The 23,510-nt window shown below is 22.9% G+C and overlaps 1 protein-coding gene across 5 annotated transcripts in view; it reads right to left on the bottom strand.

Moving 5' to 3' along the window:
- LOC145843857 (uncharacterized) overlaps window positions 1-20,955 on the bottom strand; it is a 33,681-nt gene extending 12,726 nt beyond the window's left edge. For 3 of the 5 annotated variants that reach the window (XM_082951109.1, XM_082951103.1, XM_082951104.1), the window contains exons 1-17: window positions 20,849-20,955; window positions 20,078-20,235; window positions 17,741-17,843; window positions 16,472-16,641; window positions 15,614-15,782; window positions 14,770-14,892; window positions 11,709-11,831; window positions 10,182-10,304; window positions 6,957-7,076; window positions 6,382-6,501; window positions 5,937-6,056; window positions 5,535-5,654; window positions 4,576-4,698; window positions 2,861-2,983; window positions 1,095-1,217; window positions 592-717; window positions 346-468 (exon numbers count right to left, since the gene is read on the bottom strand). In XM_082951109.1, the coding sequence (XP_082807235.1) occupies window positions 346-468; window positions 592-717; window positions 1,095-1,217; window positions 2,861-2,983; window positions 4,576-4,698; window positions 5,535-5,654; window positions 5,937-6,056; window positions 6,382-6,501; window positions 6,957-7,076; window positions 10,182-10,304; window positions 11,709-11,831; window positions 14,770-14,892; window positions 15,614-15,782; window positions 16,472-16,641; window positions 17,741-17,843; window positions 20,078-20,235; window positions 20,849-20,927 (2,146 nt within the window). In that variant the 5' untranslated portion in view covers window positions 20,928-20,955. The remainder of the gene's footprint in view (window positions 1-345; window positions 469-591; window positions 718-1,094; window positions 1,218-2,860; window positions 2,984-4,575; window positions 4,699-5,534; window positions 5,655-5,936; window positions 6,057-6,381; window positions 6,502-6,956; window positions 7,077-10,181; window positions 10,305-11,708; window positions 11,832-14,769; window positions 14,893-15,613; window positions 15,783-16,471; window positions 16,642-17,740; window positions 17,844-20,077; window positions 20,236-20,848) is intronic. The other 2 variants (XM_082951108.1, XM_082951105.1) reach the window with 2 other exon arrangements.
- Window positions 20,956-23,510: the final 2,555 nt, after the last annotated feature.

Genomic DNA, 23,510 nt, shown 5'->3' with positions numbered 1-23,510 from the left:
AAGAAAACTCAAGTTTGCTTAAGATACGTTCTTTAGACTCATGAAAATATATGTATAAACTACTAAAAAAGTAAGTTATTTAAAGTTTGTTAATTGTTTTTAAGGTTTTGTCCTGGACAAGACGTTAAAGGTATCCAAGCGGTGTGCGACTCGTTAACCGATAGGTTTTTTGTGCACCAGGTCCTAAGACAAAACATTTTGAGCACTTTTTTTTTGTAGTTTAATAAACTCAATTAAAAAAAATACTTGAAAACAAATAACTATCTATTTAGTAGCTTAAAATAAATATTTTATAAGCACTTATAGTAGTTATTAAAACGTTAACTTATAAGTACGTTTTAAAACCTGTACAATGAAACCCATCATGAGACAAGTAGTAGCCATCAGGGCAACTACACTGATATGAGCCTAAGGTGTTAGTACATTTGTAATCACAAGCTGTTTCCCCTTCTGTGCACTCATCAACGTCTGCGTATGAATGCAAAGTTTAATTTTCACACACTTATGTAACTCCGCTAATCGTTTTTACAATTTTAAACTTGTATTTAATTCTAAACTGTTTTCTGTATTTAGATTACTAGACAAACTAACCTATGCAAGAGACTTGGTCTTCAGAAAGTTTAAATCCTTCATCACAACCGCAGTAGTAACTTCCTTCAGTGTTAACACACTCAAACTTACAACTGTTACTTAACTCACTTGCACACTCATCAACATCTAAGATTTAACTTTTTGTATAAACTTTAAACTTTATAACTTAGAAAAAATATATAATACATCAACAAAAACTAGTCTACATTTCTTAACGCTTGTCCTGTTTTTTTTTGAAAATGTATATCAAGCTTTTCAAAAAAAACTTATAAAATTTAGTTTCTTTTCGCGAATACCATTTTTGTTATTAAATTTCATATAGAAATTTAATTTTATATAAAAAAATGAACATAGTTTTGCTGAAAAAGAGCAGCTAGAAATTAAAATACTCTTTTGTTTTCATGTAGTACTAAGACTAAATTTCAATAACTCAAATAAAAGTATTTCAAAATTCTGTTGTTTAAAGCAACTGAAGTTTATCGATTTATGGTCGATTTACCAACCTTCACAGGAATGGCCATCTTGATTTTTAATATATCCGAGCTTGCAGTAACACTCGTAACTCCCAGGAACATTGAGACACAAATGATCACACACGTTATCTCTTCGTTGACACTCGTCAATATCTTTTTAAATTTAATTTATGGGTTTTTAATTAATTTATCAACACACTTATTTAAATTGGATAGTTGATGATGTTTAATGTTGTATAATTTTTCAAATAGAGTATGCTGCAGCTAATGGTTGCTTTGATTTTGATTAGAAAAAAAATATTTAGTTGTTATCTACTTTTTTTTCTTAATTTACTTGAAAACTCTGCTATCAATTTCTAAATATAAAAATTTAATCACGCTTCTGCTTCGTAATAAGCCTCATTTTTTCAGACAAAAACAAGTGTTTAGAGAGTTGAATAATTTTTCAACTGATGAAGTTATAGATGAATATCTAGTTTTATCAAAAACTTATAACTATTTCTAAATATATTGTACAAGAAAATGCCTAGCTAAAAAACATACAACTTTAAAATTCGTACCATAGGTTTTAAAGTATGCTTTAAAAAAGTAGTTATATTTTGATAAAGCTTAATTAGAAAAAAAATATCTTGTTATAAAATTTTAACTAATAAATAAGATAAAAAATTAAAAGATAATAAAAACAGCTCATATTTGAATAAAAATTAATCCAAAATAAATAAAAAACTCAAAAAAAGTTATTATATAAACACAAAAAAAAACTAACATGTTAATCATGTAGTTTATAAATATTCTGAAAAGTTTTAAAAACAAGAAGTAGACAGTTATTTAGAAAAATTAAAATTAAATTTAATAAATACATTAAGTAAGTATTGTCCTTAAAATAGATCTGTTTTACAATGAAAACTTTGTGGTTAAAACTTTTCAATGTGTATTAAATTGTTTTGTTAAAGTATTATAAGATAATTAATATATTTTAAAACTTTGCTTCCTATGCATTAAAATAATATCGCTAGTCAATTTATCTATTAAAAAATACAAAACAAATATTTTTAGTACTTTCTAGTATTTAAGCTTTATAGTTTGAATTTTGTTAAACAACTTTATAATAGCATCGCATAGTACACATAATTTTATTTACCTATTATGACGCATAATCTTACGATTTTATTAAGTTTACTTTTTTACAAAGATGTATTTAATTATCTACAAGAACTTTTGAAAAGGGTATATTGAAAAATTTTAGGTTCACAAAAGATAGAATAAACTGCAAAATGAATTATTGTCTCAAATTTTTATATAAGTATTTTTTTAAAGTAATAAAGTATTGTTCATTAATTTTGAAGTTTTGGTTTCTTTTCATAAGTATAAAAAACGCTTTTCAATCAACTATTTAAAAAAATCAGGAAAATAGAAAAATTAGGTTTGTAGTTTTTTTAATTAACTCATTTTTATAAAGATGAAAATGATAACTAATAAAACTATAAATATCTTTGCTGCTCAAATGTACTTGCCGTATTTTATTAAAAATAGTTTTTTATTCTTAACTTTAATTTATTTACTTTAATTAATTTAATATTTTTTATATTATATCCTTTTTATTTATAAACGAAGTCTTTTGCGTAAAACGGAGTTACAGTAAAGGATTTTTTATTAGTTTTACCAGTATAAACATACTGTTTAATTTTTTTTCAAAAAAAAAATTCAACTTAAAATAAGGGAATTACATAGTTCACATGCTTAGCAACACACACTTCCAGAGTAACTAACAGTTACCATGGTAACAAAAAAACTACCCATGCAACTTTGGAGGTCTCTTGCGAGGCGGTACCCTGGCGTACATTCGCACTCGTGTCTTCCGTCCAGATTCACGCAAATTTGAGAACAATTTCCGTTAAACCTCACGCATTCGTCAATATCTGTGCAATTATGACGTCATGACTAGTCGTTGTTAACATGACTTCAAGTTAGTCTCAGCATGCAAAGTTTTTTTAGTATTTAAAATTTATATAACTTTGTAAACTCAATATGAACGCTTAAAAAAGTTCTAAATTAGCATGCTTTTTTCTAAATAATAATAATTTTTTAAATCTATGTTAACATAATGGAATATAAATAGTTTACCAAACAACAATTTTTTATCGAACAAAATTTTATTTTTGTAAGTAACTCGATAACATAGTTTTTATTATAAAAAAGTTAGAGAAAACACATATTAATGACCATTTGCAGCATTTATCTTATCAAATTCGATGCTAAATACAGATCATAAGCAAACTCTAGCTTAAATAATCATTAATTAGAAAACTTAAAACTTTTTTTTACTTCTTCAGATTTTACTTTACTAGGGAAGTACGAGGCTAAACATTTTTATTTTCAGAACAAAGCTTAAGCTAACAAAAAAATGTTTATAAATATACTTAATATACAGTAAACATCACAGATAATTTAGTAATCTATTCATTACAGTTTTGATTTTTAAGAGTTTTTGTTTGAAAATGTTACCGTATCTTTTAAAACTTACGAATTCCTTAAAACTTTTTTTTGTAGCAACCGCCCCTCAAAATACATTTTTTAGTAAACTTGTAAAGCTATATATAAAAGGTTACCGACCCTTGATCTAAAGTATCAGTTGTTTTAATTATTTATAATCAAATACGTTACTGAACGTCTTAACGTTTACCTAAGCATCTAAGCCTGAAAAAATATGTTAAAAATACTTAGTATCATGCAGTAAGAATATTGTTTGAAAGTTATTTGCGTATTAAAGTTTTCACTAGTTTTATTAAAAAATTTATACTAAAATTGTTAATTATTATTAGTGTACTATTACAAACATACATGCAAAATTTTTATATGTGCAAATCATTCTAACTAGGAATTTTACTTATAAAATGTTAACACTAGAATTGACAATTGTACAAATTTAGTTTTAAAACTAGTTTAATTTTAGAAAAAGATTCAATACTTTTATTATTGTTGGTAATAAGCTTTAGAAGAAAAGCTAATGGTTTTTAGGTTTATAAACATTATTTTATGCTTGATAACTAATTAACACAATAAATATATATACAAAATTAAGAAAAATAAATTAAATCGTTGCTCTAATATTCGCTGAAACTATACAAAAACTTAATAAACTAAAAAAAAGTTTTAGATGCCAACTTTCTGAAACAATAATATTTATTGGTTAAAACCAAACTTAAGAATACATCGGAAATCTAAACTAAATTTAAACAACTTTTGTTTGGTTTATGTATTTTACTACCCAATATTACACTGTTAAAAAATATTTAAAAGCAGAAAGATTTTATTAATGAAATAAATGTTTTTTTAATTAAATCTAACATTTAAGCTAAAAATTAATAATTTATCATATGAATTTAAGTTTGTGATAAATTATAATTTTAAACTAACATATCAGTTTTACTAAAAAACGATACTTATGTTGAGTTTAGCTGAGTTCAATGTTTAAAAACCATACCTAAAAACAAATTATTTTCTGATTAACCTTTACATGAATAACCGTCATTTTGCAAAATAAATCCTTCTTTGCATTCACATTTGTAAGATTCTTCCGTGTCAACACATTTATGATCGCAGTTGCTGATACCAGTAATACATTCATTCTTAGCTGTATATAGAATATTGAAACTTTTTAGCAAAATGTTTAAAAATTAAAAGTAATTAAATAATCTTCTATAAAACATATTAAAACTAAACCAAGGCTTCTTAAACAGTTTAAACTAGTTAGCGGTTTCAATTTATCTGATGTCAAAAGTAATTATTCTCATTTATTAAGATAAGAAATATTTTTTCACAATTTTAGTTAAATGACAAAGTGTACAAAAATTTTAAAATCCATTTTAATTGAATAACTTTACACGTTTTGGTTCACCAGTATTTTCGCTTAAAAATAGTTTGTGGTGACAACTATCTTTTGAAATAGAATGAGTTTTTAAACTTTAAGTCTTTTAAAAAAATTAAGTATTGTAAAGGCGTGTAAAAGTGTAAAAAAAGTATTTTATAACACATAGATTAAACTACTCCATCTAAAAGTTCTAAGTACTGTAGGTTTTATTGTTCTAACTTTAATCTAACTTAGCAATAGAAAATAAAAAAATAAAAAGCTCTATTAACTATTGGGACATTCATATTGCACTATTAGTTTAGTTTTCTTTTTAGAAAAATCTAAGTAGTAACATTATTAATTGTTTTTTATGGTAATCTCATATTAAATAAGTTAAAAGTCATTTTTTAAGTTAATAATTTCACACTTTACTTTTATTTTTATTAACTTTAGTGTATGATAAAAGAAAACATCGACGAAAGTCTACAGAGCCTAAGCCGGACTTTTACTTAATTAAGACTAGAGAAATATAACTTTTCGATCACAACTAATTATGCAAAATTTTAAATAATTTAGGAGTTAATACTTTAAAATTTTTTGTTAGAATAAGTTATAGCTACCTTTACAAGTAAAACCATCAGCAGATAGAGCATAACCAACTTCACATTCACAAAAATAAGATCCATCAACGTTGTTACAAATCTGGCTGCAGTTATTTTCCATACCACACTCATCAATATCTGACAAGTAGTTGTTTATTAAAAGAAAGCTAATTTATATACTTATTTAGTATTTAATTCTCGTCTTTGTCAAGTTTTTTAAATAATAAATGTTGAAGAAAGCTTTATGTATATATATATCAAGTTATGTTAGTACTGAAAATTTTAGTGATATTTGTTTATAAACGAACTTGAAATAACTGAAACCTACTTCAATAAAAGTTAATTACTAAACGAGATTTTAGTATATAAAACTCTTGAAAAAACACAATAATCTTTAAATATACGAAACTTATGTTTTACCTTCACAGTTGTATCCATCAGAAGAGAGTATATACCCGTATTGACAACTGCATGTATAAGATCCTTCGGTGTTTTGACATGTTTGATTGCATTTCGAATTTAGTAAACATTCGTCCACATCTGCATTTTATAATTTATAAAACTATGCTAGATTTTTATTTTGTGATACAAAATTTAAAATGTAACTAAAAAATATTTTTTTGTTATATAAGTCTATAAATATATCAAATACTGATCAGTATTTACTAAAGCAGATTATATTTTTGAGTTCATAACCGTTATATAAAGTTAAATATTTGTTTTTATTTCAGAGATCTTAATTTATAAGTATACTATCTTTACTTGTTTAACAACAATAGTTTCGGTGCATTTTATGTATTACCCGGTTATTTTCTAAAACTTACAAATATTATCATTTTTTGAATAAAAAAATTGTTATAGCTACCTTTACAAGTAAAACCATCAGCAGATAGAGCATAACCAACTTCACATTCACAAAAATAAGATCCATCAACGTTGTTACAAATCTGGCTGCAGTTATTTTCCATACCACACTCATCAATATCTGAAAAGTAGTTGTTTACATAAAAATTGATTATTTTAAATTGTTTATTGAACAACAAATAAAAAAATACGCTCTAAATGTTTGGTCCTAAAACCTGGTGTACGAAAAAACCTTTCGGTTATCGAGTCGTGATACCTTTTAATATCATGTCAAGAAATGTAATTAAACAGTGACTTAATAACTTTTAAATTAATGCAAGTCTTTACCAAAGTTTATTTCAGTAGTATACATTAAAAAAAAAACGATTACTACAAAAGAGTAAAAAATTAAGATTTTAAACAAACTATAAACATTTGCAATTAGTAATTGTACTATTTTTTTAAAAGTGATTTATAAAAGTTTTATAATTTCAAAGTAACTTCTTAGTCAATGTTCGAGATTTTTTTCTTTGCTTGACAATAAAACAAACTTAAAATATATATTTTTTAAGTTTCATATGATAAATTATGTTATACCATAACAGTTGAATCCATCAGAAGAGAGTATATACCCGTATTCACAACCGCATGTATAAGATCCCTCGGTGTTTTGACATGTTTGGTTGCATTTCGGACTTAGTAAGCATTCGTTAACGTCTGAATTTTTATTTTTAGTCAGTTTGTTGCTATTTTCGACATCAAAATTTTGAATATGTAATTAAGTTTTTTTTATAAATGAAGTATCAACAAAGCTAAAATTCGTGTTTCACTAAACTCAAACACTTTTGTTTATAAAATTATAAACAACTAAAATATTTGAAATAACGTTTGTTATTTTAAATTTTTTATTTAAATTAAGATGAAAATAAAAAAAGATTAAAAAGAAAAAAGAAAAAACTAAGTTTGGGTGTGTGCATTCGTAACTTTTATTAAACTTGTTTTTTGTTTCTGTTAAGTCATCTTGACCATTGTTAAGCATATGATTATTTGTTTTAAATTTTAACCCTTTTAAATTTGAACTATTTCTTAGCTGTTAATACACTTAGTTTAAAATACTTGTTTAAAAACTTACTATTCTGTATTCACTAACGTTTTTTAACTCATAAAGTTTTATGACAAACTAAAAAAAAAAGTTTGTTAAGTACTATTGTTAATTTTGTCGATTTGCCATCTTAAGAGTTTTGCTGTAAAAAAAACTTGTTTAAATGGGTTTGAATACAACAATTGATGATCAAACAATAGGTTTTTATAGAATATTTTCTTTATTTCTAAAAAGATTTAAGATTGTTGAAAGTTTTTCTTCGAAACTTTAAAAAGCGAATAAAGCGAAGTTTAAGATTTTAACTACCTTTTATCGGTAGACATAAATATCTTTTCTTTTAAGGCAAAATATAGTATGTAGTTTATTTTATCGAATTGTAAGGTTGTTAATGAAACTTAACTTTCAAATAATAATCTTTTAATCTAGTTCTTTTTTCAGTTTTATGGTTGAACTAGTCTAAACAAACGTCAGAAATCGTTTTTTAGTTATTATTGTTAGTTTTAAATAAACCATATTACTAAAATATTATAGCTACAAAACCATTATTTAGCTTATTACACTTAAGATGTTTGTGTTTTTTTTTATAATATATTGTGGTTTAAAGATCATAAGTCTTGGTGATTTTTATTATCTTAATAAAGACATTAGAACTACCATGGACAAACATATTTTTTAGTTTCTAAATATATATAGATATGCAAACTTCTGATCTAAAGAAAAGATTAAAAACTTATTATTTGTAAATTATTGTAAAATATTAAAAAAGTCTAGCATGAAACAATCTACTATAGTATTCAAAGATAAACGTTTAATAAGCTTATAAATACTTCTAGTTTAATTCAATGATTTATAAACTGTCAAAAGTATTAACATTTAAAGCTTAAACAAAAACTTTATAAGCAAAAAACACATACTTGTTAAAAAAACATAAACTATCGCTTTACTTAGTCTCACTTGAAAACTTTTCTCAAAAAACGTTTTATTTTAAAAAATATGTTTATGTATTAGATTTCTCAAAATTTTCTACTTCAGTGAACTGCTATTAAGTTATTATCTTATAGTTTAAGTTTGTAATAAAAGTCTTAAAATATAATTCTTTTAAATGATTAGAAAGAAGACTGTATTAAGATTTTAACTATAATAGTAAAATAAAAAAATAATATTTGTTTAAAATTTGTAAAGTAATGTTTTTAAACCTAAGGTTTTAGTTTGACTTTCATGAAACTCTATTAATTTTTTAATTAGTAAAGCTTATAAAATTTGAAATTTTATTTATTAACTGTTTGACAACTTCTAATTATTATTATAATTAATATAGAAATTTCTACTATACAATAGTTTTTAATTATAAGTAGATGTATCTGTAAAAATCAGCAGTCTAAAACATTGTTCAAAACTGTAAAAAACTTTAATTTAGGAAAAAATAATCAGTAGTTTTCAAGTTAAAATAATTTAAATGATCTCAAAAGAAGAAGATTGATGAGTCGATATAATCTAAGTTTTGTAATCCACTTTTCATAATAGTTAAAAGGACGTGTATTACCAATAGTTTGAGTAGTTTTAAGTTTTAATTTATACCATGTTTTTTAAGTAAATGAATATTAAACATGTAAGTTTGTTTTGTTTTATAGTTTCACTAACTTTAGTATTTTTGTTAATTTTTCTATCTCGTTTTGTATAGTTAGATAAGATTGCTTGTTTAAAACATAGTCTTTTTTTGAGAATTGAAATTAGTATAATTATTTCAAAATAATTTCTCAGCATAATGTACCATAAAAAGTTATATTATTGTGTGTTAATTGGTATTTAAAGGTTTAAGTTGTCAAATAAGTATACTGTTTCGTGCTGTAAGTAGTTTGGTTACCCTAGATTTTATGTTACTAATTCGAAAAAACTACTTCTAATAAGAACGTTTGACAAGTGAATTGGTTTATAGTTACAACTTTTTCGTGCATAAAATAGAGTAAAACTTTTATTTATAGTAATACATTTTTTTTACAAGATTACAATTTACAGATAAAAAAAAATCTGTTTTTGAAAATGAATAAAACTTATAAGTTAATATCGTTATTTTTTTATATATAGGCCTTGTAAAATTATACTTTTTGCATGATGTGTTGTATTATAATAAAAAAAACTGTTTAAAATTTTTAGGCATTTCCAAATCAAAATAAAAACTGCACGTTAAAGAAAAAAAAACTAATAACGTTCAAGTAAAATGTTAAAACTTTTCAATGCATTTTACTTTAACAAACTTTATTGAATTTTTACTTTAAAGTTTATACAAAGCTTATCGAAAAAAAAACATCAGCTTTATCTTTGTTTATTTATAAGTATTATTAAATAACTTATTAAACGTGCTTAGTTTGTAACTCGTTTTTTATTTGAGAAGTAAAAATTGTTTTTTATCTTGTTTTTAAAAATTACAGCTTTTTTACATACTTAAAAATACACAACTCAAAATAAAAATTTAGTTATACTCTTATGTATTTTTTAAACTTTATTTTTTATTTTGTGTACAAAAAAAAAAACTTTTATCAAAAATAGACCATGGATCTTGAATTTTCAAATATTTTATAAAAAATAAGTTATTTAATTTTATAAAAAGTGATAAGAGCATATGATATACAACTAGTTTAATTAAAAAACACACAATACATGTCTTTTTAAAATCTACTTTTTTATTAGTTTATTTAATTTCTTTACTTTAGACTATTTACCTTCACAAGTTCGATTATCAGCAGCAATTTCATAGCCTTCATTACACTCACAACGATAACTGCCAATTTCATTTATACAATTTTGTGAACATTTATGTGTCATCTCTTTGCATTCGTCAATATCTGTAATTATGATTAAACAGTTGATGTTTCTTTGTTTCCTTATTAAACTTAACACTTTTAAATAGTTTCAGTTTTTTAATGTTTTATAAAAATCATATTTACTTAGTTTTTCTTTTTGTTGTTTGAATATGTGGTTTATAATTAAAGCTTAAAACAAGCTATTGTATCTAACTTGTAAATTCGAATTATCGTTGTAATAATGAAGATTAGAATAGTTTTGTTTTAGCTTTTTTTTTTGTACGAGCTAATAACGATGGTTAATTAGTACCAGAATAAATACAAAAATTGAAACTGATATTTAATTAAAACATGTATTTAGACTTTTAAGAACTTTATAAGTTTTACCTAATACTTTATATTTTATTTTCAATAAAAATTGTTTAATACTTTTTCAAATAATTTTAAAATGTAAGTACAGACTTATATATTTTACAAAAGCTTAAAATCTTAAAAATATTTTTTTACAAATTAGAAAAAAATTATTGTATTTCAGCTACATAAATATTAAAAAAATATAAGTTGTGTTTGACTTCTAACAAAATAAGAAATTGTACGAGTTTCTAAATCTTTAATATTTATACCTTATGAACTCCAACAAACGTTTAAATTGTTTTTTATTTGGTTATCAATAGTGTTATGGGTACACTTGCATATTATGTCTCATTAAAACGTTTATGGTAAAAACAATTGTTTTAAAACCTCACCAAAAAAGTTATTTATTTAAGAGTATCGGTTAACCTAAAATAGTATTGAATTACAGACTTTTAGGTAAGTTTTAGATTTTTTCTTTAGTTTGAGTAAGTATTAATATTTTGTAGTTAAAATTTATACTGGTTGTCATTATTCATTCAGCGAATGTTTTAGTGAAAAGAAACTTATGTAACTTTGAATTTTAGGAAGAAACCGTTTTCCAACAGCTGTAAAAGGTGTCTTTAATAAGCTACAACTACAAGTTTAAGTCTTTACTTTTAAACTACTTGATATGACTTTAAATTTTTCTATTTTACGTTTCAGTGTAATAACAAAAACATGTATTTTTTACTGTTTTAAGTTTACAAAATTGTTATAAGCATTTAGTTGTTTTAAAAAAAATCATAAACTTAGTTTTTAATCACAGATGAAAGCTAACCCTTTTTATAAGTATTTTATTTACTGTATTTAGGTTAAAACGAGATTTTTTGTAATCAGCAACTTTAAAGTTGGTGTAATGTTTTTGAATGTTGTGTTTTTTTAGCTTTTCTGTTTTTACTACAACATTTACAAAAGTAGGTAACAAATATACAAAATAGGTATACAGGTGTTCGTAAAAATATATTACTGCATGCTTTTTAAAAAAGGAACTATTTAAGATATACTTAATTTTAACGACGTTCTATTTTATTTTATTAGTAAAAATCTGATTACCTTCACAAGTTCGATTATCAACAGCAATTTCATAGCCTTCATTACATTCACAACGATAACTGCCAATTTCATTTATACAATTTTGTGAACATTCATGTGTCATCTCTTTGCATTCGTCAATATCTGTAATTATAACTAAATTTTTAGAAAATTCTCAAATGAAACTTAAAACACAGAAAATATGATCGCATGGAATTTTTTTGTAGAGCTAAAACATTTAATTGAAACTATAAAAAAACCTATTGTGTTTTTAATCCAACCAATAAAGCTTAAAAAGTTTAAAACTCAAAATAATTACATAAGCATAATTTACAAAGTTTGTTTTTATTTTGTAGTGAATACTAAATTTGAATGCTAAAAATTTCTTAATCTTTAAATTGAAAAAAATTCGTTACATGAAAGTTTTTATTTTAACTTCAATTTGAACTTAAAGTACTTAAAAAAAACACTAAAATATAATGATTTTACTCAGTGTAAAACATAGTGCTTGTGTTTAATGTACTTATACAAAAAGTAATATTAATAAAATTTAAATTTTAAGGCGAACCAATTTTTTTTATAAAATTAAACAGAAAAGAGGCTAGATACCATTTAGAATAATAATCAGTAATCAATTTTTTTACTTTTTGTTATACTAGAAAATTGTCAATAAAAATTTATATATGCAGCTACATAAGTTCTACATAAAAACTTATTTATTTAGAATAAAGTTTTACATCTTCTGTATAGTAGTTTTCATGTTAAAGTGTCATTTGAAAGCACAAAAGTTATTTATCAAGTAATGTTTTCGCTGTATTGTTTTTACTAGATCATTTCTACCTAAGTTTAAGTTAATTTAATTAATTTTTTAAAAACATGTGTATACTAATACCCTGCTTTCATTAGTGACTAAAAAATAATAAAAGTTTAAGACTTGAGTGAAAGAATCTTTATAAGAAATATTTAATAGATATTTAGATTTAGCAGCACACCCATATTTAAATCGATTGTCAATAATCACCTTAAAATTTTTTATTAAATGCCTTATTCTAGACAAAACTAACTAAAAATAACACTTTAAATTTACTTTTATCATTGTTATTATTATTCAAGTTTTTAGTTTCTTTTAAAAACTTAAATTTCTTGCTATTACTTTTTTATTATTGATGTTTTCTGTTAATTGAAAACGTCTTAAAAAATGAATAAAAAAAGTATTAAAATAGTTTTTGTTGTATGTAAGCTAATATGTGAGAATTGATATTTTTGTAATTATAAAAGACTTTGAATTATTATATTTAATACAAACCTTTTGTTTTAAATGAAAATATCATCATAGAAAACTAATTTTATTTTAATACCTTATTTGTTAAAAAACATGATATACATTTTAAAATTGTAAAATTTATGTCGTGTTTTTTAAATGAATAAAGTTTTTGAAGAACTACTTTTTTTTTTGTAAAAATAGATTTGAAAATTAGTTTATAGTTATTTTTGAAACTTTTAATCAAAGTTTTTTATTTTGTATAGTTTTGAAAACTCCGTTTTTTGCACATTATAAATGACCAAAATATTTTCATAAAAACGTTTGACAAACATCTGAAACGCTTGTAATTTTCTTTTACAATAAGTAAAAAGCTTACAGCTAGTAAAAACTCAAGTTAAAAAATAAAGAAACTAAGTAGTTGTTAAATTGTGTGTTAATGTTTAAATTAAAAGTGTTTAAACTGTTTTAATTTGTATTGAAAAAATCAATAAAAATATATAGTTGGTTTAAAACGTGTTCTTTTATACCAAATTTTTGACTAATCATAGGTTATGAAAATGACATTGCTGATTTATTGTGGCATATTTGGATAAACATTTCACTTAAGATTATGAAAAATTGTTATAGCTGTCAATCATTAAATTTTTAAAAACATATCAATTTAAAATAGTTAAAACCTTGAAACCTTATTGAAAATAAAGATCTAAGTTATTTTTATTAGAAGTTTAGAGTTTTGGAAATAATCAGATTTTTTTTAAATTTAGACTGCTTATTGTTTAACTACCTTCCAATCTTTAGAAAATTTTGAAAATCTATTTGTTATTATCAGTTTACATCTTTTAAAAAATACAATTAAAATCATCTTGTATATGAAAAAAAACTTTAGCAGTTAGAAAATATAACAAAAAATTAAAGACATCTGTTTCAACACATTTAACATATTTCTGGTTTAAAATTTTCAAAATACACTGTACGAAGTAAAACTTCTATTAAAGCTGGTATGCAAATTTGTTTAAATAACTAAGTTACTTTTTAAAGCCAAAGTTATTTCACACGTGAATATTTAAAATCGTTTGTAGTGTAGAAATTTAAAACATTAACTCAATTTAACTATTTTGTACACACTCACTTAATATAAAAAATTTTAAGTAAATTATTGTAATTTCTGTGGTCGTATATTATATCAAGCTAAAAATAAGTTTTATGATAAAAAAAAAAAAAAAAAATTAAAGTAACCTTCTAACCTAAATTATTATAAAAAAACTTTATATATTCTATAATTTTCGGCTGTGAAGTTATTAACATAAGGATATTATAGTACTGTAAACCTTAATAATTAACTTTAAAACGTTTTTGCTACTACAAATTTATATTTTTTTGTAGAAGACTGGTTTAACTATTGTTAGGTGTTAATAAACTACACAATATCAAACTCGCATAAAAATAATTTTATAGTGTTTTTATTGATTTTGTGAACTAATTTTTAACAACTACATGTCTTGCATACTTAAATACTTATTGTTGTTCTAAACAGAAATAAATACCATAGCATAGTATGTTTTTTATAAGCTCAAAATTATAACTTGAGTTTTATAGTCATTGCTAGTGGTGATGTGTTGATAACTTGGTTGGGATAGCTTATTATGTATTCTTTAGTTTAGGATTACGACTGATGACTCTTTTACCAAAGCTGTCAAAATACTAAACTGACTAATATTTTTAAAATATTTCAGTATTAATAGTTTTTTTATCAGTTTAATGTTTTATACTTGCATTAAAACTTGTTTTACATTATTACACAACATAAAAGAAAACTACCATGACAATCGAATCCATTAGCTTCTAACTTATACCCTTCAAAACATTCGCACTGATAAGACTTAAATGTGTTGATGCAGAGGTGTGAGCAATTGTTATTTCCAGAAACGCATTCGTTTTCGACTAAATGTAAACAAAGGTTTAGAAAAAAGTGTATGTTAAATTTATAAAAGGTTTAAAACAGAACTGTTTTTAATAGCTAAAAAAGGTTTTTAAGTGGTAAAAGCTATTATTTAACGGTTAATGAAACATAGCTTATATTTAAAAACCGATTTAGCAAAAAACTGCCTTTAAGTTTTTTGATTTAAATATTTTCTTAAAACTTTATTGTTTTACTAGATTCAATGTATGAGCAATAAAAACACGTAAGAGCTTGTGAAACAACTATAAAACAGTTATATAAATTAATCAACATTAAAAAAAATAAGATGAATAACTATAATTCAATAACTATTAGTATATGATATAATAATCATATTAAAAAATAATAAACTAGTTAAATAGAATTTTTCTTGACTCTATTCAATTAAAACTTTTCGCTCATATAAATCGCAATACTTTTATTCTTTGATAAGATTAATAGTATATAGATCTCAATTACAGATTAGATTAATTACAAAAGTATAATCGTAACTTCTCAGAAAGTATCAAAGATAACATAGTATGATGTATTAATAATCAATTTTACTTTTTTTTTTTACAGAATGAAACTGAAGCTTTTAAAGTTTTATAACTGGTTATTTTAAAACAATTTAAATAGCCTTTTCTAGTTAATAGTAATTTGTAAAGCTATTATAAAAACTAAAGTTTTATTTGCTTCTATAATTGATTTTTGTCAGCTAACCGCAAACTTTAGTTTCATGCCAAAATTCATTGAGTTGTTCGATCGCTGCGTAGTTTTGCACCATAAAAATGTGCTCTTCGTTTGGTTCGGAAGCAATTTCCTCCAGCTCCATTATTCCCTTTTCATCTTTAACTCCAACTCCTATTGCATACATTTCCACTCCAAGTTTCTTTTAAAGTAAATTAACAAAAAGTAAGTGAAAGCATTAAAGATTGAAATACTTTTAGTATAATACATGCTTAAATAGTAATAGTGTTGTTGTAAGTTAAATACTATGTAAACTTTATAAATAGCAATTTTTTTTAGTTTTTAGCTTTTAGGAATATAACAGTTCTTGAAAATAGTTGTTTAAAAATAGTTAAAATAATGTTTTTCAAAGGTTATTTCTTAATGTTGGTTTGATTTTACATATCTACCTAGCCTTGTAAAAATAAAGCTGATTACTAATGCAAATACTAATAATAACATGATTGTTAGCAAACGAGTAAAACGTATCAAAAATAATTTTGTAAAAGACAATTTCAGCTTTAAAAAGTAGACGAACGGAAATAAACTAAAATTTTTAAACTTTTTTGTTCTTATTCTATAAAAATTAGTTGTTTTTTTGACAAAAAAGTTAGTACACTCTTTTATCAATTTCAAGTTTTATTAACAGACTATTAAACAAGAAATATCTACAAAACAAACAAATTAAAAAAATTGAACATTTTTATGATTAAAGTTTTTAATAATAGACTAAACTTATTTTGTTTTGTTTGTTTTATAACATAGCTAATAAATGGAAAAATAACAAAAAAAATACGTATACATTTCTTCGAAGAAAATATATAGACTGCATAATTTCTAATTAAAAAATACTTTTGCTATAGCCTGGTAGTGAGTCATGGTTCCTCGAGAGTAGTCTTGAGATGCTCCGTCAGTTATCATTATTGACTTTGTTAAAAGAGTCGGATTAGACACTCTGATTGGATCTCTCTCGGACAAAGAAGTTTCTACCATATATTTCAAAGCTTCGCCAGCCATCGAACCTAAATAATTAAAAAAACTATCAACATAGTTTTTGTTTCCAATTTGTAAGACTGTTTTCTAACTTGAATATTTTAAAATTTTATTTTCAAAACAATGTTTTACCCAAAAAATGAGATCATCAGTTAATAATAAAAAATTATTCATAGAGAAAAAGATTTTATAATAAAATTATTATCCAAAATGTTTACTTTCTAGTACTGTTTTAAAACGAGTTTAAAAAGTGTTAAACAAGTGGAAATATAAGAACATTTTTTTAATAAATATTAGATATTTTATCAACTAATTTGTTAATACTAAGAAAAATAGAAAGTAACAAAATGTTTTTGCTGTAAATTGTAAAAAATAATCGAAAAGTAATTAAATTTATATAAGAATTAACTTATAGTCGATTGTAACAAAATTTCCATTTTGTGCGGTAAAATAAGTAGTTGTAATCTGATTAAGCTTTAATTTACGGCTAACGTGCAGGGTATAGGTGTAAAAATTGGAAGGAAATATTTAAATTGGTTTAAGTTTTTAATTTGGCAACAGTATAAAGAGTTAAATAACTTAATTGATCGGTTTATACGACCACAAACCGTGTTTACGATACATTTTAACTTAGTTATTAGTTGTTACTGTAACTTATGAATTTAAATCGAAAAAGTTCGTTCGGTGCAATAAAGTTAACTTTTTTAGTGATTTTTCCCCGGTTTTTTTATGAAAATCGTAATTTTCATATAAAATAACTTTTAATTTATAAGTTATTGTTTTAAGAAATTTAGTACTAAAGCTTAGTACAAAATATAAAGATTTTGGATGTAATTAGTAAGCTACAAACTTAAAGCAAACTTCTTACTTTGAAAAGTTTTACTTTTACGGCAAAATATTAAAACATAAAAGTTGTTTAAAAAATATAATGTTTCGGTTTTGAACACATTTTTACTTGATTTCAATGTGTATAGGGTAGAGTCAGTAGTTTAAAATTATGTTTTTCTAAATGGTAATTTAATTGAGATACGCAATGTCTCGCATGTTTACAAGCAGACAAACTTCAAAATGTACATTACACAACCATAATATTTATAGCTTTTATACGATGATACTAATTTTTTCAACCTTTTTGCATATGTTTTATTGATTGTACGGCATAAATTATTTCTTCTTTTGTTTGATACTCCCCTAGTTTTATTTCTTCTTTTACTAAGGAGCCGTACTGAATCTAAAAGTGTTTAAAGTTTAAATTTTTATAAACTAGTAATTACAGTTGTGTACAATAACAATCAAAAAATATTACATAAACTAATCAATATAAGTTGCTTGTCTAGTTTGAATAGTCATTAATTTATTATTATTACCTATTCTTGTTACCTAGTAGTTACATAAATTGATAAATAAAAACAATAACTTAATACAAACAAATGAAAAAAAGAATTGTAGATGTTTTACTGATTTTTAAACCTTATCAAATACTTAAACTTTTATTTTCAAATAATTGTGTGTTATCTAGTAAGTATGAATTTAGGTAACCCGATAGAAATGAAAAACTACCCATTTAACTATTTATTTAAAACAAAACAACTTTTTGTTATCTAACACTCAATAAAAAAATACTTTTTTATACTATATTATATCAATTTACTGTATTGAACAATAAAAGAGAGTATGCAAAAGTGTAAGAAATTTTGTATCGTTTTATAAAATTTTTATGAACACTTTAAAAAGTTGTGAAAATATTAAAGATAATAAGCTGTTTGTTTATTAAAAAACACTAATTTCTTATTAGTCTTAATTAAGTTACAAAAGGCTATTTTGCATTAGATAATTGTAATCTAGTATAAGAGTTGAAGTTTACTAGCATTTAATTTTTAAATTCTTCTTTTGCTTGACTAAGTATTTAAAAATCTGCAATTTTAGGATTTGTAATTAAAGTTGCTACTAAAGAAAATAAAGTAAAATACTTTGAATTTAATTAGAATTCTCAGTCTTGAATTTTTTTTCATAGTGGCATAGGAACTTACGAAAAACAGAAAATAAAACTTTTTAATGATTAGTTGTAATTATCTTTTTAGTGTGAAAATTGTAAAATCAGTTCACCATAGTCTAAATAATAACTTTTATCATTAAAAGTTTTATTTTAAACTACTAAAACTTAAAATGACATTATCAAAAATTTTTTTTTGGTAGTAATTTAGTACTTTTTCATAAACTACTTATTATTTTGATTATCATTTATTTATTATTAATTTATAGTTCACACAAACGTAAATGTATTACAGCACAAAAAACACTACAATTTTAATTGCTATACTTATTTTTGTTAAGTTTTTATAAAACGGAGTTGTATACAGTAAATTCAACTGATAATTCAAAGAGTATTAAATGATAAGCATTAAGTTAACAATACAAATTCGTAAAACTAACAACTATAACTTTGAAAGTGAGTGAAAGCTTAGTAGAAATTAAAAAAATTCTATAATAGAACATTCCTAAACCTTTTTGGTATAGTAAATTGTAAATAATGTGTAAAACCATGCTTACAACTATACTTAAGATTTACTGTTTATAATCATCCCATACATCTAAAAAGTATGAATAGCTTTTTATCAAGTTGTAGAAACAATTATTAATTTTTTTAAATTTTTTTATTCTTTATTTATTGTTTAGTACTCTGCTAACTTTTTTATCTATTCAATTTTACAAAAAAGCTACACCTATAAGGATATAAAATTTTGTCTTAAAAACATTAATTTAATATAAAAATTATTATTCACTCTAAAACATTTGGACTAGTTTAAATTTGTAGCAATTTTGTATAGCTTACTTTTTAAATAGCAAAAGTTAATTTAAGTGATAAAAGTATTTGTATTTTACACTAAATTTACATTTTTATATTCAATTTAGTATTAAATATATTAAAAATTTGCTTTTTAAGTCTAAAATTTTCTTAAAATTTTTATATTATTGCTATATTTTGTTAAATTGTATTTTAGTTACTCGTTATATTTATATATATATATATCAAATTGAATTAGTATTCATGCTTTTTCTAATACTAGATAAAAGGTAAATGTATTTCTAACTACCTACTACAAAAACTATTGTTTCTTCAAACAAAAACTTCTTAAAACAATACAATAAATCTATTAGTAATATAACTTTTTGTTTTAAAATTAAAAAAAAAACGGAATGTCTCATTCTTTTTAAAGAACTTCAAAATTATGCATTTATCTTAAGTGCACAAACTGTTATGGTTAGTGATAAAGACATTACAAGTAATAAACTTTTTTTATCGTTTTTCATACATTTAATGTAAAAAATCTAAAGGTATATAGTTACTATAAAAGTTTTATTATCTTTATTGTTTTTGTTTTTAACAATTTAAAAGAATAGATTTTGAACAAAATAGTAACAATACAAATTTGATTTAAAGCTTTTAGATCAAAAACTACTAACAACTCCTATTTGTGTTTTTTCTATACCAATGTCATGTAATTTCACCAGTCTTACTATATATTCTTTAACTTTGTTAAAGTTTTCAGGGCTTACACTGTTTGAACCATCAATGATGAAAATTATATCGAGTGGATGCTCGAAACAATCTATCTCAGCTTCTAAAAAGTCGAAAAAGAACTTAGATTATCTAGCTTCAAAAGAATTTAGACAGTTTACAATATACAAAAATTAATTTTATATGTAATAATAACTCAGAATTTCCTAATTTAGTTTTAAAGTAAATAAACAGTTAGTACGAAATTCATAGCTATAAGTTACACTTTTTAAAGTTACTTTACTAGAATAAACTCGTTTTACAATGTTGTTTTTAGTTATCTCTGTGAATTAAGCATTTGATAATACATAATAAGATTGATATTTTATAGAGAACCGAGATATAACTTAAAGATAAAAACTAAAATTAGTTTGTAGATAACTTAAGAAAATATATTGCTAGAACATGAAAAACTTATAATATTTCTTTGAAAATTTATTAGTTTTATTTAATAATGCAACTTATGTGATTTTAATAGATATTTAATCAGTATTTTAAAGCCTTTAAATCTATTTTTGAGTTGTTTGCAAATTATAGTATTAACCAAAGACTGCAGAAAATGTAAAAAAAATGTTTTTTTACATGTATTTTCGAAAGTATTTAAAATTTATCTAATTATAAGGCTTGTAATTATTTATAAACTACAAACTTTCATCGCAAGTTAAAGTTTTAACTACCTTTTTCTCCTTTTATGGTTTTACTTCTAAATGTTATCGATAAAAAAACAATAAATAGAATTTGAATTGAAGTCTTCATACTCTATTTTTTATTCTAAAGATATTCTGTATAAATTATATCTTTTAGTGTCATAAAAGCTTTTTGTTTAAATAACTTTGTAAATAAAAAACGATTAAGTTGTGTTATTTTTAAACATAGATAGTAAATAACAAAATAGTATGTGAAATTACACAGTTTTTATACAATTTAAATTGTTTATTCATGGTTGTAGAAAAATTTAGAGAATTAAAAGTTAATCTAAGAGAAATAAAAATAATTTCAATATAGTATCAAAAATCTTCTTAAAACTTACCAGTATTCTCGTACAAACTATTTTAAACTTGTAAAAAATCTAAACTGATATTTCAATATGCCTAAATTGCTATAATCAAAAAATTAAATAAACATGGTAGTTTAAGAAAAAAATTTTGTATGACCTTAATACTAGTAAAAATACATTTGAATTACGGCCTTAAAAAATTTTGGTTAAAATTATATTTAAAAATTGAAACAAAAACTGCAGCTTATCTTTACTTAACTTGCTCTATTATGCCATTAAAAAAAATAAAACTGTTATACTATCTTTAATATTTTTTTTTATTAAAGTTAAAGTTTTAACTTCTTATTAAAATAAGTAAAATACATTTGATCGCTTTCACAGTTGAAAAAACTATTTTTGTCGTGACTAACTTATAGAATAAAAAACAATTAAAAGGTTTGCGTTTTTTGTGAAAATTTTTGGTGCATATTTTAAAAACAACAACTACAAAAATTAAAGTAGAGCATTTTGTCTAAACAATCATAACACTTTTTTAAATATATAAATATTTTTTTTTCTAAAATTGAATTCACATAGTAATAAATATATTGTTTCAAATTTTATATTTACTTATTTAAAATATATTTAAGTATTTATATCTTAACTAAAGTATTCATTCTGAAATGTTATGTAAAAAACAATTAAGTACCGTAAAATTTTAAAAACTCTAAACAAAAGTATGATTTTAAGTTCAATTTTAGTAAGTTATATAGGTAAGCTTAATTGAAACAAAATGTTTAATGCTTTTCATTTGTAAAAATAAACTAAAGTTTCCAGCTAAGAAAAAAGTTATCTATTGACATAACTTGTACAACTAAAGACAGATAAGGACTAAATGGCCTAATCTAACACACAATAAAACTAGTATCGTTTCAAATTTACACAAAAAAAAAAGAAGATATATGACAGCGTTCTGTTACTCGATAATTTAATGTCTAGCCGAACAATAAATCATAAAGTTCATTTTCGAAATACAAACTTAATGTCTAATTTAGACTACTTTTGGCTTTAACAATTTTCGCACGAGACGACTGAACGCTGATTTCAACGCTTTATTTTATAAGAGATGTAGTAATTTGGTATATCATTCTAAAAGTTTTCACTCTGTAGCGCCGCACGTCTAAAAGCTATTTCTAGTGTAAAAATTCTCCACTATAACTTAACTAGATTAATAAAATTCAAAGGCTCTCGTGTAGAAACAGCGGAAACTTCCTACCTAGTATGAATGTATACAAAACTTGACAACTTGCCTTTCAGCTCACTTGCTGGCCAGACACTCTATTTTTTTATAACTGCGCGTGTCAAAACAACTCAATACAGGTTTAAACTATTTTTTGGTGTAAAAACAAATTTTTACTAAGTGTTTCCTGTTTGAAAACTTGGCTGTATCTCTAACAATTTATATGCAAAACATGGTTATAAATTTTATTTTACAATTTGGATTTTTTATATAGTAGTTTGTTCTACTAAGTAAAGTATTTTTACGTCAACTAATGTTAAAGTTCAAAAAATTTGAAAAAAAAAATGAAAACCAGACTTTTAAATTTGTTAAAATGCGTTTTTACCGCTTTAGTTATCTCTAAATAAGTCTATCAATGACTAATTAAAAGTAAGTTATTTTTAAAATATGTTACGCAGTTAATAATTTTATGTAAAGGCGAAACTTGTACATTATACGAAGTATTTTAATTGCACGAGATATTTTAATAGAATAGTTTAAGGTTGAAATGTTAAAATAAGTTATTATAAATCATCTATAATTTAAGACTATAAACTTAAACAAAAGAGAATCAAATGAACAAAAGATGTAATAAGTAGAAACTTATTTATTTAAACATATGTCAATTTAAAATTTATAACTAATTTATAACTGAATACATGTCATCAGTTATATTTGGTGAAGTGTAAAGTTTTTATACAAGAATAGAGTTTCTAGTGGCTCAATATCTTTGTAAAAGCTTACAAAACTTTATATAGCTTTAAGTTTTATAGTCAAAAAAATATTTCAAATAAATAGCTTAAAACTTTACGTAAAACACTTAAAACTAGTATAACTAAGCAAATAAATTGACCTCATTATTTTACATATGTTTAAAAAACTTTTTAATTTTATGCTTATTTTTTTAATAAAAGCAGTAAGCATTGTCTAACAATAAAGTTCGTTTTTATACATATTTAAAGTTTTTAAATTAAATTTTGACAAAGATAGGTATTGAAAATTTAACGTTGATGATGTAATTTGCTTATTTCGTATAGTATATTAGTATTATATTGTATGTTGTATAGTATTTAAATCCAGTTAA

This window comes from Thalia democratica, chromosome 9, assembly GCF_965202585.1.
Source record: "Thalia democratica chromosome 9, ktThaDemo2.hap1.1, whole genome shotgun sequence".
NCBI classification, from domain to species: Eukaryota; Metazoa; Chordata; class Thaliacea; order Salpida; family Salpidae; genus Thalia; species Thalia democratica.
The sequence above is the reverse complement of the archived record's forward strand: the minus strand, read 5'-3'. Positions and strand labels throughout refer to the sequence as shown.